General features: G+C 33.2%; 1 protein-coding gene across 1 annotated transcript; it reads left to right on the top strand.

The window, feature by feature from the left end:
* Positions 1-2,017: 2,017 nt before the first annotated feature.
* Positions 2,018-14,274, top strand: LOC132757572 (annexin A4-like). Its single transcript, XM_060748889.1, has 9 exons — positions 2,018-2,254; positions 5,193-5,268; positions 8,754-8,848; positions 9,665-9,778; positions 10,394-10,484; positions 11,068-11,216; positions 11,842-12,019; positions 12,410-12,522; positions 12,835-14,274. Exons 1-9 carry the CDS (start codon positions 2,219-2,221, stop codon positions 13,369-13,371), a joined length of 1,389 nt encoding a protein of 462 aa, XP_060604872.1. The 5' UTR covers positions 2,018-2,218; the 3' UTR covers positions 13,372-14,274.
* The last annotated feature ends 1,788 nt before the right edge of the window (positions 14,275-16,062 follow it).

Genomic DNA, 16,062 nt, shown 5'->3' with positions numbered 1-16,062 from the left:
TTCTGCTTTGTCAGCCATGTTTGTTTTCACCAAGTCTGTCCAAAGTGAAAGTAGGCCAAAATTCATATAACAACAAAGCTCACATGACATCAGCAAACATAAGCTGACATTAAGGCAATGAAAATAACGCATTTTTAGCTCGACTTTTCTATGAAAAGGGGAGCTATCCTACTCGCCCCGGCGTCGGCGTCGGCGTCGGCGTCACACCTTGGTTAAGTTTTTCGTACCACCCCACTTTATTTCAGAAGTATTACAAGTATGGCTTTGAAACTTACCATACTTGTTCACCATCATAACCTCCATCTACAGACAAGAGTACATAACTCTGTCAAGGTTTTTGACAGAATTATGGCCCTTTTTTGACTTAGAAAGTGTATTGAGCTTGGTTAAGTTTTTTGTACCACCTCACTTTATTTCAAAACCATTGGAGGTATTGCTTTGAAACTGACCATACTTGTTTACCATCACGACCTTCATCAACAGACAAGAGGACATAACTCTGTCAAGGTTTTTGACAGAATTATGCCCCTTTTTGACTTAGAAAATACATTGAATATGGGTAAAATCCACTTATTGCCTTAACCCTTTGAGATATTGCTTTGAAACTTTTAATGCTATTTCACATCATTACCCCCATCTGTACGCAAGAGAAGGTAACTCTGTCAAGGATTTGTTTTAAAAATTAAGGCCTTTTATCGACTTAGAATCTTGGTTAAGTTTTTAGTACCAGTCCACTTTTTGACTGAACTGTTTGAGATATTAATTTGAAAGTTGGAATACTTGTTTACAATCATGATTCCCAAACATGTCCAGGAGAAGGTAATTCTGTCAAAGATTTTATTTGAATTATGGCCCTTAACTCTTTTGACTTAAACATTTCAAACTTTGCTGCAGTGTTCAAGGGTATCACACAATTCAGTAAAATAATTCTTCACTAAATATCTTAATGCTCATGGCCATTGTTCACTTTAAAAATACAGAGATTCTTGTATTGCCTTTTACTGCAAAAACTTTTTTTATTGGCAAGCAATAAAAAAGTCGAGCGCGCTGTCTTACGGACAGCTCTTGTTTATATTTTCCGTTCTATTATATTTTTTAATTTTTTTACATGATACTAAAATAACATTTCACATACACTAGCGCCACAGGCTTAATCAATACTAGTTGACTTCGTGGTCATTTCCTAAAACTCCAAACCGGTGTTAAATACCCGATAAATACCGCTTTCTCAAACAGAACGTTACCAACTTACATATAATAATTATATAAGACTACTCATGTAACGCATCATGTGAATGAGCCAATTAACTAAAGCAAATTTAGAATATATCAACATAATTTCAATTTGATGATCATTATCATTGAAATTAAGTGTTATGATCGTACATTCGGTACCTGACACATTAATGTTGATATAATCTAAAGTTAGGTGAACATGAATGTGTGTGAGAAATTAGCCTACCACGTTTTTGAATGAATTATTGGTCGTTGTAATCTAACGTGCATGAGTTATTGGGACATTTTATTAAGGCCCATTTTATTTGAACCATAAATAAGATGTATGTTATGTATGTGAAAAAAGATTATATTTTTCTTAAGGGCAATTGTTATTTAAAGCGTTTAAGCCGCAAAATACTTTATCGTGCGGATAAACGACTCGTTTTATTTCATTCCTCATTAAATGGTTGAGAATGAGATCTACACTTTTACAACGATAGTTATTTTGATTCACATGTTCAACCTTATTGATAAGCAGTCTTATGAAATATAAAACCTATAACAAGTAGGCATGGATCCTGATCAGACTGCGCGGATGCGCAGGCTGGTCTGGATCCATGCTGGTCGCAAACCCATTATGTTGGTTTTGTCATGACGCGGCTCATGTAGCGATGCCGTCTGCAGACGTTATTTACGTTATTTTCAAATTTTGCGGCTATGGCGAAAGACTTGCGTTATAATTTAATAGGCTTATGCTATCGTCTGCTCCGGCAAATCCATAACAAAGTTAGCGGGTCACTGAATTTAGCATCACCTTTCACCCACCTTTACAAATAAAAACAACAATAACAACATCAAGAAAACAGCAGATCATGTTACATTGAGTCTACATATTTGGCGTCTACTCGTGTGGAAAGTTAGCGTTAGCTGAGGGCAAATTGTGTGTTTTTACAAATGAGTATCTACCTTAAAATGTATAATTAGATTTACTAAACATATAATGGCGGAATATAATGAATATTACGATGAATATCAGGTAAGAATTTCGATATAAACTTCGATTTTTGTAGTAAATTATATTTGTTTATGCATCTTGTATCGATAATCAATACTGCTGTTTTTATCTTTTATTTTACTTACTACATGTAGTACGAGTATATAGCTACACGATATTTGATGTCTTTGCGTTACAAAAGTTAATGTAATTAGGCCCTTGTAATATACGTCTCTCAACTATTTACACAGAAGATACATTACTGTAATTTGCGCAGGTTAATTGTGTTGGCTTAAAGCATTATCAACATATTACATTCGTATCGACCATCATCTGTGTGGTCTCCCGTTTGATCTTGGTGTTGTGTCTCGATGGAAAATTGCAACGCGAATAAAAAATAAAGAAATAATGCACAAAGTATTACAATTCATAATATTCAGTATACATATGAATGCCTGTGGTGTAAAGTTGTCGGCTTCAAATGAAACATAATTTAAACATCTTAACCATAATTTAGACTGCATAGTTATGTGTTTAACGGACACGCATTAATTTGTAGTTAAATTGTGCCTCAGAGCTAATTTGCTTATCTCCATATTTAAACCTTCTAAATTTATATGCTTTAAGTTATACGATTATAAGTTATAGGCCTTTTTTCGTTGTCAAGTTGAGCTTAATCGACTATATATTTCAAAAGATTAATTGTTATAATGGTGATTGTCCAACACTTGATATAAGAAAATGTTTAAGATAAAATATGTCTGCCCAAAATGTAAAAAGACTGCCCCACTCTTTTTTTTTCAATTGAATATTCCAGGTTAATATTTCCGATGGATATTTACAGAAATTTCATTGGACCATGTGAGGTATTTATCGTTCATGCGAAGTAAATTTGAAAAAAATAATAGAGGCAAAAATGTAAACATTTTGACTTTACTATATACCCTTATGTAGGCATCAACACGGGATCGAATTTCTTTAATCTGACCCTGTTTCAATTTACATATGAGTGCGTATTTATATGAAATGTTACCTATTGCAGCACTGTTCTAGTCAAATGTTGTCAGACAATTCATAGAAATTTCTAACAATATTACATCTCGATACAATCTGATTAAAATCAGCTCCTAAATAACACACACGCATTAGGAATAAGACATAATTTGTGGTAAGTTTTTGTGTGAACTTTAGTAGTTAAATATGATGTTAGACTATCCAACAGGACCTACACATTAATTCTTTAGATATTCACATACCGACGACATTCAAGCGAGAACAGAACAGGTCGAGAAAAAAAGCGAACATGTCTAATAGTCCCATGTCTCCAGCCTTAATTTCATATGTTTATCTGTTATATTCCGAGCACAGTTACGATATATTTTAAAAAAAGAAAATAAGAGTCCTATATTAATAACATACTGCATTGTTCTTATTAGTTGTACAGATATTATAATTGTAAGTTATGTAAACAACATTTATATAAACTCCAGTATGTAATAATTAGACAATCAGTATTATAGAAATGGAAATCGTATTCAAATTTTATTTACTAACCATATCTTAGTAAATTCTATATATGGGCAATTTAAAGCGATAATTAATCACTGTATTTATCTTGTATATATATACCCCCACTTTCTGTGGGGGTAAATTTAGATTTGCACTTGTCCATCCGTGCGTCCGTGCGTGCTCATGTTGTGACAAATCTAGGTCTAAAAGTGCTTGAGCTAGAGTCAACTTACTTAACAGGAATGTTGATCAGCGTGCGATGCTGTGCACCTTTGGTTTTGCGCGTGGAATAAATCAGTTTTGTTAGAGTTATTGCCCTTGAAAAATTGCTATTTTCAACTTGTGTTGCTGCAAAGCTCAAAGTATTTCACCTTGAGTCATGAAACTTTACAGGAATTTTGGTGGCATAATTTTTATGTTGTCTTCCCCTGGGATTTGTTTGGATTTATGTGGTTATTCCCCTTATTTTAAAAAAAAAAATAAATTTTCAATGTGTCGCGCTTTAACCCCCTTCCTCCAAAAGTGACTAGTTTATAAATGTTTATCTAATGGAAATTGACTTCGGGGTTTTTTGTAATTTATTAATTTTGTGAGAAATTCCCCTTTAAATTAAAAAAAAACCTTTCCAAATTTGTGTCACGTGTTCTCTAAAAGTACTTGACCTAGAGCAGGAATGTTGATAAGCATGTGAAGTTGTGTACGTGGGAATTTGCTTGTGGATTTATTCAGTTTTGTTAGAGTAATTGCCCTTGACGGTATACATTTGCATTTTTCAACATGTGTCTTGCGTAGCTCAAAAAGTATTTGACCTAGAGTCATGAAATTTTACAGGAATGTTGGTAAACATATGTAGTTGTATCTTGAGTTTACTTATTTTTATTTTCTTTTAAGCATACTTTAGGATATAAAATTGAGATTTGAAAATCTTAATATTAGAAAAAATCAAAATGTCAACATTGGAAAGATAAGATGTCTTTTTTCCCCCAACCACTAAAAGGTATGGGGAGTCGATGCAGAATTTTCTTTGTCTGTCCCTCTGTGTCCTGCTGTCCGTCAGTTAACTGACAAAACAGTTGAGTGTGGGAGCATCCGTTGTTTGTACATCTACATTTGAGCCGCATCACGACAAAACCAACGTATTGCGTTTGCGACCAGCATGGATCCAGACCAGCCTGCGCATCCGCGCAGTCTGATCAGGATCCATGTTGTTCGCTTACAAACCCTATAACAAGTAGATAAACTGATAGCGAACAGCATGGATCCTGATCAGACTGCGCGGATGCGCAGGCTGGTCTGGATCCATGCTGGTCGCATTCCCATTATGTTGGTTTTGTCATGACACGGCTCATATACATTTCCGGATGAATACAAACGACAAGGGATTGGGTCTTGTGCAGAATATAGATTTGTGATCCACTGAAATATTTGGATTTCAAACAGTTATGTTATACCTGCCATTTCTATATTCCAGGGAACTGTGTTTAGACGTGAACCGTTTGACCCAGAAGAATCCGCTGCTACGTTAAGAAAGGCAATGAAAGGGTTTGGTAAGGAAGTTGTTCCCCTATCATAAATCAAAGCACTGAATGTACTGATGGGGAGGCTATGAGAGAATGTTTCAGACTTATAGTTTTTTTCTTTTTGCTTTAAATATGCTACCAAAATAAAAAGATATGCACATTGCGCTATTTATCCTTACTGTTGTGTTCAACCATTCATATATATGGTTAATGAGGTTGACTATTCATTTTGTAAATATTCCAGAACATTTAATTAAGGTCTACATTCGGACTGTTAATCATGCAAATTTTGAAAAACCTAAACTGTCAATAATAAATGACATACCAGCAAGTATGACGACTGTTCATTATCAGATAACAATAACATTTTACAACTGACGGTTCCTTATCAAAATATTCTAGGACTGTTCATCATAAATATTTTATGTCATTTTAATATTATTGAATGATAATAACAACTGCAGTGATGCAACATTTTTATTGAACATAAAAAATTATACACGTTTAGATGTACCATAATTGAGATCAATAAGATACTGTCTTTGTGATGAGTATTAACATTCATGCTCTACGGACAGAAGGTTGTCTTCTTCAGAAGCAAATCTCGAATAAAATCACGTTTCAGAAAATTAATCCCATTTCATTACTGACGGCGTCGGATAATATTAAAGCTAAATATTTCTTGAAAAAATACATCTCTGCAAAGCTTATTCAAAACTGAATCAACCTAAGTGAAAATTGATCAGGAAGTTATATCTTCTTTTTTTTTACCGCCAACACTCAACACTCAACCAACTTATGGTAGTTAATCGATAGATTCTACGTGTATTTTTAAACCTCACTAGCTTGAAATATATACTGCGGAAAAATCTGTTGTTAACAGGGTGTGCGGTTATTACGTAGGGTTTTCCCTGTCGACCATTTCCGCAAATAGATGAGAACATCGAAAGCCGTCAGTGCTATGAATGGTGTTATAAATGGCGTGTTTGGAAGTTTTTTGTTGAAACTTCTCCAAATACCTCCAGAGGCGTGCACGTCGCGGAGAAGGCAACACGGAAGGTCATAGTCAAGTCATCATAAGTACCAGAGGTGATTGGTTTGACGTGTCCGTGACTTACTCTGGAGGTTTGGCGCTAATAGATGCCGTTTTTGTTGTCGTCAGTCAGAAAGTTGATGCCTTGACGGTATTGTCGTCTCCTTTACCACCAAAGAACGAAGAATGGGCTTCCAGGAAGAATCTGCTTGAAAAAGACGTCCAGATGCTATAATCTCGGACATATGGTTATTCCGGCGCCGAGTATAAATATAAACTTAAAAACACAACACTTTTTGTTGAAAAAACAAAACAACATCACATTTTCTGTAGTAATTTTTCAAGTGTTGTAAAATGAATAAGAAATTCCTCTTATGCCGCCCATTATTTTTAGAACACAACCATAAAAGTTCTTTTTTTTTATTTTTCAAATAAACATTTATCACTTCAGCGCGAGCAAATATCGGTTTCAAATTAAAGTTTCGTAAGATATGTTAATGACTTCCCGATGCTCGACGTAAGTAATTTGTATATGTATGCGGTTTTTTTTTTTTTGTTTTTGTTTTTTTTTTTTTGTTTTTTAATTAAAGCTTCTTTATTCTTTAATATTTTTTATGTATCTCATAATCTTTATTGAAAATTTGAATTTTATTACAAATGGACTATCAAATTATGATGTATGCCCTAGAATTGAATAAACTTTCTAATTACACAATACGGGGGTCATACTGATCTTTGCGTCTTTCTCTGAAATACTTATTTCCTTGATCACATATTTCTGTCAATTAACTGTTCACTTTACTTCCGATTTTGTTGTACGGAAACACATGTTTCTATTTGTGTTTTCTAATCAATTCGAATCTATAATCAGTTTAATGGGATCACCACCGGGTAAACGACTACTAGGTACTTTGGTCATGTTTTTTACCACAAATATTTGAATGTTTCTATTGGGATTAAAATGAGCATAGTTAACTAAACAACTGTTTGTATAAATTCCTGACCTGTCTAATTCTAATTATGAGATTAGTGAATATATAAGACTTTCACTACAAAATATTCCTAAACAAAAGAGCACATGTTTAAATTTATTCCTATACAAATAAAAGATCAGAGTAGGGATCTGTCAATTACCAAAGATACTTTTATGTTAAAAGTTTGATTAATGAATTATGTAAGATGAAAATATAAGTATTGCTTTTTTTATTTTGCTAATGTAAAATGTAATATTGTGCTGGGATTTTGTCGGAGGTCCTTAGGGGTTTTGTAGTTAAATAGTTTTTTTTTTTCGGCGATAATGGTTAAAGAATAAAATGTTTTAAAACTATATGTTCATCACCATCAGTGAATTTAGTTAAATGTATGCAAAATATTTACTAAACAGCTATATGATTTAGCGGTTTATGAGCGTTTTCCGCGTACAGCCTCCTGGGGTGTACAAATAAGTTAGTTTTCCTTAGTTATCACGCAAGCATGATCCATGTCTCTGATGTAAGCGACAGTTTACAATTATTTGTCTTTAAAAAATATTAAGGACTATTAATAGTTTTAACAACAAAAGCACATGCATGATATTGAGAATACGTAGTTGCAACGTTCTAGTTAATGACCCGTCATAAACAGTTGGTCGCTGCGTAGTAATTGGAAAATTGTTATCAAAAATAATAAAGAATATTTGCCACTGAATTAAAGCATTTACTTTTAAATTTTCATTTATGCTTTTTGTTAAAAAAATATGGATAAAGTTATTATTTTGAAGGGTTTTCATACCAGAACTATTTAATATAGACGTACGTAATATGCCTAAACCTGATTACCGCGGCAGTATGACGTCACGGAGTAGTGATTTAAACAAAAAAATCAAGAATTTTTCAGAGAATTATTATCTTTACAAATTGCAGATATATGAAATTAAAGAATGAAAATATTTTAATATTGTAAATGTCTGTGATGAGTGATGAGTCAGCTTAGAAAAAATCAAGGTACTATTTTTTGACCTGATTACCGTGGCAGTATGACGTCACGGAGTAGTGATTTAAACAAAAATCAAGAATTTTTCAGAGAATTATTATCTTTACAAATTGCAGATATGAAATTAAAGAATGAAAATATTTTCATATTGTAAATGTCTGTGATGAGTGATGAGTCAGCTTAGAAAAAATCAAGGTACTATTTTTTGACCTGATTACCGCGGCAGTAAGATTTGACAGACAGTTATTAACATTGGGTCGGCATAGCCTCCCCAAAAACGTATAATTTTTTTTAATAAAGCCGATGTTAATTGCCATGAAGCAGCAACAACCTGACATGCAACTATTTTTGTTCCATTAAATTATTTGTCAATACATTTGACTTTCTGAACGACAATATTTTTAAGTATATAAATATGACAGATCAGAGGCTGACCGAAACCTTTACTGTTTGATATAATGCTTTGATTTTGTCACAAGTTTCAATATTAGTTCTATATCAATGTCAGGGACAGACGAAGATGCAATTATAGAAGTTATGTCAACGCATTCTTCGGACCAGTTAGCAGAAATAATTCTAGCCTTTAAACAGCAATATGGAAAGGTAGTATATATAGTATATCTAAGAGAGGAATTAATGTGTTGAAAAACGATTCTTACAAATTGAAATAAATTGTTTCGTGGACAAATTAACAGATATGCATGTATTTGAATTTTCTATTGACTTCGTCAATTTAAAGATGTCATCAGACTGATCAACCATATTTTGTTTTATCATGATAATGATGTAAATGCTTTGTCTGATTCTTTAAGAGATTATTGTTCATATAGTAAAATAATTATGGTGTGGATACTGAACACACTCAATGGAAATATTATTCACAACACCAATACAATGCTTTGGGGTTTTTTTTCATTGTTTTTTTTTTTTTCATTTAATACGAGCCGTGTAGTATGTTCTTATTTGCTTTTTCATTTTACTTTTGAGCCTCGGTAACATATACCAGTATTAAATGTATATATGGAATGTGTACCTTGGGTTCCGACGATGATGTTAATATGAAATGGACACCCTTTGTTGCAGACTCCATTTGAGCCGTGTCATGACAAAACCAACATTATGGGTTTGCGACCAGCATGGATCCGCAGTCTGATCAGGATCCATGCTGTTCGCTTACCAACCCTATTACAAGAAGAGAAACTGATAGCGAACAGCATGGATGCGTGGATGCGCAGGCTAGTCTGGATCCATGCTGGTCTCAAACGCCTTTATTGGTTTTGTCGTGACACGGCTCATTTCTGGTTGCTTGTTTTTTTTTACAAAATAAAATGCTTTTTCATAAATAACATTGAATTTTTTGTTATGAAAATGTTTTGTTCTTTAAATCCGTCTATATGTGTAATATCCTTCTTTCTACAGGACTTGATAAAAAACATTAAGTCGGAGATAAGTGGCAACTTTCAAAAGCTTGTACTGGCTCTGCTCGAGGACCATCTAGTCTACGATGTGAAAGAAATCCATGGTGCAATCAAGGTAGAATTGAGTCTCTTAATTATTTTTTTATAACCTGTTCCAAAGATTGATTGTCTTTTTGTAAAGTATTATTCGCATTATTCCATAAACGTTTGTTTAAAAAATTATTATCAAATTGCAATACATGTACTATAGTATTTACAGAGGACATAAACAGAAACCGTGTTTCATGTATTATAAACAAAAAACTTGCAATATGCATGTATTAGCAACGCGGACTAGTCATCAAAGTCTGAAAGGTCCAAAACATTTCTTGCATATAATATGTAATTAGAAGCCCTAGGGAAAGGCCAACACGGCAAAAATGAAAATATTGCAGGATCATAACGGTTTTCCATATTATGATGCATTATTTGTAATTTAATGTATGCCTGATTGTTGATAAATCTCTTTGGCATTACCCCTGATATGGAAAATCAAAGCAACTAAGATATCTCAAGGGATGAATATTTTTTATCAACTGTTATTAATTCATTTAATATCAACTGATATCATTAAATTAATGGACTTTCACCATTCATTTAATGAATCAAATTAATTAATAATAACCTGGAAATGCAAAGAGAAATATGTAAATATCTATTGTAATGATAAATGTTTAAAATGTTTTTTCAGGGTTTGGGAACAGACGAAAAGACGATTCTTGAAATATTATTGACAAGTGACAATAATGAAATAGAAGAGCGTAAAGAAGAATACAAGAAACGTAAGTTAATAAACACTCTTTGTTGCCTATTAAAATCTCCCATTTCCAAAAGTTCGTCATATTTACAAGAAAAATATATTGAATGTAGGAATGAATGAAGCTGTAAAATATATTTATAATGGGAAGTTTGTGTTTTACTTAATGACACAAAGAAATGAGCGGTGCCATGACAAAACCAACATAATGGGTTTGCGACCACGAGGATCCAGACCAGCCTGCGCATCCGCGCAGTCTGATCAGGATCCATACTGTTCGCTTACAAATCCTATAACAAGTATAGAATGATAGCGAACAGCATGGATCCTGATCAGACTGCGCGGATGCGAAGGCTGGTCTGGATCCATGCTGGTCGCAAACCCACTATGTTGGTTTTGTCGTGACGCGGCTCAAATGTCAAAGAAAATAATTGGATGTGATATATGCATGTACATAAACAGTAAAATAACGGACATAACCTTTCTTGCTTTCTGATAGTTTTGATATAGTACATTATATGTTTTGTCATTTACTTCTAATTTAGTTCGATAATGTGATGTAAATGCAGAAACAGACACTGTCAATAATGTTCAGTTTTATTTTACAGAATTTAAGTCCGATCTGGAAAAGGATCTAATGGGTGACACAAGCGGACATTTTCGACGTTTACTTGTCTCAATATTGACTGCATTTAGAGATGAGAGTGAAGAAATTGATGAGGACCTGGCGATTACGGAAGCACAGGAATTATATAAGGTTTAAAAAATTTTGAAGATTAAAAGTGTGTGTTGACTTTTTCAATTTATCTATGATTTATATAAAATTTTAAGACATGTACTGGTTGGAAGTAATTTTAGAGTTTGTAAAAAAAAAAAAACGTTTAAACTCTTCACATTTTAAGGTCAATGTTCACAATAGTAATAATTATTTTAGAAAAACGGAGTGTATTTCTAAATTTAAATAGACCTAAATCAAATAATACAGAAATCTTTAAAATTTACCAAGTCCCCTTATGTACAAAAACCTTAGTTGAGTCCATTTAAATTCAAAAATTCAAAATTTGTCAACACTTCCAGTGTAAACGTTAGGTCTAATCAATGTTGAGTATAGGAGAAACAACACGTTGTATAGACAGCTTTTGATAGTTTCCTCCTTCATAACATAACTCATAGCTGCTTACAAATGCATTTTAACAACTAGTTATCTCCCTTAGTAATCAAACTTATCGCATCATTATTTTGAATGTTCATAATTACAATTAATCATACCATTTTTAATGTTACAAATCAGTTTATTAAAAGAATTTACATCTTAATATTAACATTTTACATATACGCAAACCACATATTTTAAACCACATATTTTAAATTACCTTTATAAGGCAGGTGTTGGCAAAGTAGGTACCGATGAATCAACTTTCAACCGAATATTTTGTACAAGGAATCACTTACAGTTAATAGCAACATTCAATGCGTACCAGGCTATTTACGGGAAGGACATCGAGCAAGTGATTAAGAAGGAGTTTAGTGGAGCAATACAAGATGGACTTGTTTCCATAGGTAACAATAACTAATCCGTTCAGCAATACATTAAACTTTGCTGTTGTCTAATTGTTATTTTGAACGTAGTTATTTCAAAATTAGCAACAATCTTCCTGAGAAAGAAAGCATACACTTTATGTAGAGGGATAACATGTATTTTGTTTTACATAGGAATCATCATGAAATTCATTTAAATGCAAAAGTATCTCACTTCCTTGAGGAATGCCTTAAAGAAATTTGAGTAACGATTCTTTGATCGTGAAGCTAATTACTAGAAATATGATTTTTTTTCTAAAATTGATTGCTATTGAAATGTTATCTCAAAAAGAAGTAAATTTTATTATCTCTTATCTTAAATACATGTAGTGAAAAACATTTCTTTTTTTTTTTGGTTTTCTTTCGTTTCAGTGCGAATTGTTCGTAATACTCCGGCATATTTCGCAGAGAGATTTTATAAAAGTTTGGAAGGTATTGGAACGAAAGACAATGATCTGATACGCCTTGTAGTAACTAGAAGAGAGGTATTACCACTAGAGTATCTGATTATGTATCAAACCAATTATATATACCGATGACAAATTTAGTTATTTAGCATCAACCAAACCATTACATAGCCTACTTATTTAGCGGAATTTTTTATACATAAATACCGGAAGAATGCGTTTTTTTAACGACAAAGTATATGTACGTATGGCCTTCGTAATTATATCATTGTATGTGAATATATCATACTAATTGCAATGTGATACCACACTGCATTTAAAATAGAGATATAATTCCTAATAAATAAAAGAAATGTGACACTTCTGAATTTACTTTTTTTACTTTTCCAGTTGGACATGGAACAAGTCAAGTACGAATTTCTGAAAATGTACGGCAAACCATTAGAAAGTTTTATTAAGGGTGACACAAGCGGTGACTATAAGAAATTGCTCCTTGCTATTTGTAAAGAGACAGACGTGTCTGCTGTAATGAAGATGAAGCAGATGTCAATCAGCGAAGAGAAGATTAAAGATTACAAACCAAAAAAGGAAAAAAAGCATAAAAAAGGAAAGAAAATGAAAATCAAAATGAAGATTAAAGTAAAAAGTGGAAGCAGTGGAAGCAGTGATGAAAGCAGTGGTTCTAGTGGAGAGGGATCAGAAGAACATGAATCTGAGGAGGAACAAGAAGAGGGAGAAGACGTCGAAGCAGAAGAGGGAGAAGAAGGAGAACCGGAACCGGAAGAAGAGTGTGAAGAACCGGAAGAAGAATGTGAAGAACCGGAAGAGGAGGAAGAACCGGAGGAAGAAGAACCGGAAGAAGAAGAACCGGAAGAGGAAGAACCGGAAGAAGAAGAACCGGAAGAGGAAGAACCGGAAGAAGATTAGGATTAGAACGGACATCCAAAAATTGCGAATACCTGTATCATAAAATGCTCTGTCGATCATTCACCGAATTTCATTTCCGTTCTTTTTGCAGAATGAATTTCTTTAACGTTACAAGGTGTTATTGATAGTAATAGGAGAATTTACTTCAGATTTAGTAAATCAAAATATTCTATTACAGCTTCCATCTCAAATGAGGGTATTGCTTTCACTATTTTGGCTAAAAAACAAAACAATTTACTAGTACACGTATCCAGCAAAAGGATTTATATCGATGTAAGTGTTATATTTGAAAATGTCATCTTTAAATAGCACTTGGTTTTTAATTTACTTGATTTATGTATATAAAAGTAAAGAATTGTGAAGTGAACGAAGGAAATTATTTACACATTGCAAACAGCAATTGCAATCCACGTAAATTACCAAAACAGAGAGGTCAAATTAAGCAAAAATAGTCCTTTCTGCGTTAGTCACGCAGTAGAAATAATATGAAATTAGGCAAAGCCTATGAACGGGGAAGTCGTTAAATAATCCTTTCATTTTTTCCGTTTTAAAGGTGTCATTCGTTATTATATTATCCGCTTCCGTTTTCACTCGGAACACTCGACGATTATTATTAATCCGAAAAGTTGAGATTTGTTCCGTTATCGGAATACACCGCCTTTTATCATTGACTTACATTGTAAATGGCGGCGCCTTACTAGAACTGACACTGAAAATTTCATTGATAGGTATAGAATTCTATATATTTTTTAATTGTTTTTTTATTTGATTTTCTTTTTAAATATACACGTGTAGTCTATAGCCGGGCAAGCCAAAGCCCGGGCCTGCTTTGCGGGCCCGGACTTTGACTTCCCCGTATAATGATTAATACTGCAAAATCATACTCCTTATTCGCACACAACATGTACATTATATGAAAAAGGCAAAGCCTCAAAGCGAGCTTGTTGTACTTTTAACGTGAAATAGTATGAAATAATCGCTCATTTTTATTTCAAATGCAGTGACGAGTTCGTGTGACGTTACATGTACTGTGTTAAATATGGCTCCGCCCCTGTCGTTAAATGAATAACGAGTTTTGAAAACGTTGATAAAACTTTGTTTATTTTATTTCACTCTATAATTTTTCAAGCGAAATAAAGATCATTAAAAGTAAAATAAATGTAAAACTTTAAACATTTGCGACATTAAAATAGCGTACTTGATTTGTTTGTTTTGCACGTGCTGTTTGGCGCTACATTGTGACGTCACGTAAACAATACTTTAAACGTCTGTACAGCGTTAACGACTGAATAAAAGATATTGGTGTTCGGATTCATTTTCTTAGTTAGACTATTTTCTTTCATTCTAGATAGTTTTCACAACAAAATTCGACAAAAAATTGTTTTTATTTATCAGATTTTTCCAAACAAAATGGCGCCTTCAATTCGATATTTTATACACAGCTTCCGTCCAATTATGCAATCTCCACACAGTGATCTCCCCTTAATTCTTCGGCGTACAATTCTGCCAAGGGAGGTAATCACTGTGAGGAGTTTGCCAATTATGATTCCCATAGACGTGCGCGGGTGACCAGTCTACACATCCGTTTTCAGTCAGAATTCCTCAGTGTTTATCGTTATCTTTAAATTCGAAAGGTTGCGATGTGTCTAATTCGGTACTTCGGACGAAAGTTTTCAAAACCATCACTTAGCAGGTACTCGCGTTACCGTAAAGCTCGCTTTGCGAGCAGGCCCTTCGGGCCAGCTCGTCGAGCTCGCTACTACTTAAATATTAAATCTTTCTTTACTTTTTCTAAAAATTTTAAAACATTTTTCTAAACGTAATTTCTCTTAACACAGTTTGGGTCATTTGGAAGCATACAGCTTTAAAAGTACAGTGTACATGTATTTCATAAAAATATACCGCTTGTTTTATATGATCAGCATTGGTATACTGTTATTAAGTCGCAAAATATATTTGCGATTCTAGGATATTTGCCCCATGCCCCCTTATTTTTCTATTGTGGGCATTTGCCCCGTGTCCCCCTATTTTTCTGTTGCGGGCATTTGCCCCTTCTGATATTTTACAAGGTTAGACGTTTGCCCATAAAGAGTTTGGAGGGCGGACATCTCTGTTAAAAAATATAAGGGGCGGAAAATTGCTATTTAATAATATTCAATTGAAGTGTGTTCCGTTTTCGTGTATATGCATTATCTTTTATTGCTTTATTGTTTATAATATATATTAATCATGATGATAATAAAGCTAAAACAATTATAGTGTAAGCTCATGCATGTATAGAGGGTATTGCACAATGCTATTTACATGTATTTATTATTTATCTCGAAATAAAATGTTCATATTTATATTTTTCTGATTAGTTTCGTAGATGTTGAGGTGTGAAATTTGATCTTATTAATAATAAAGATACTTAAATGTTACTGAAATGCCCGATTGACATATTTATTAAAGAATATGACTTATTCTAACCGTTCTAGCGAAATAACCGTCAAAACCTCATACACATTATTCGTGTAGTTGCTACTTTTTATCATAAAAGGTTACTTCAATGCTCTATCCCCTAAAACAGTTCAAAATATATCGAAATAATAATATTTGTCTATGAAATCACTAATCACTCACTTCCACGTATTCTGTCAGATTATTTCTCGACGTTTCTTTAAGTAGGCAGTCCGGTCTCTAATAAATCTA

This window comes from Ruditapes philippinarum, unplaced genomic scaffold (assembly GCF_026571515.1).
Source record: "Ruditapes philippinarum isolate M1 unplaced genomic scaffold, ASM2657151v2 ctg13424_1_1_1_1, whole genome shotgun sequence".
NCBI lineage: Eukaryota > Metazoa > Mollusca > Bivalvia > Venerida > Veneridae > Ruditapes > Ruditapes philippinarum.
This window is presented reverse-complemented; position numbering and strand designations above follow the sequence as displayed.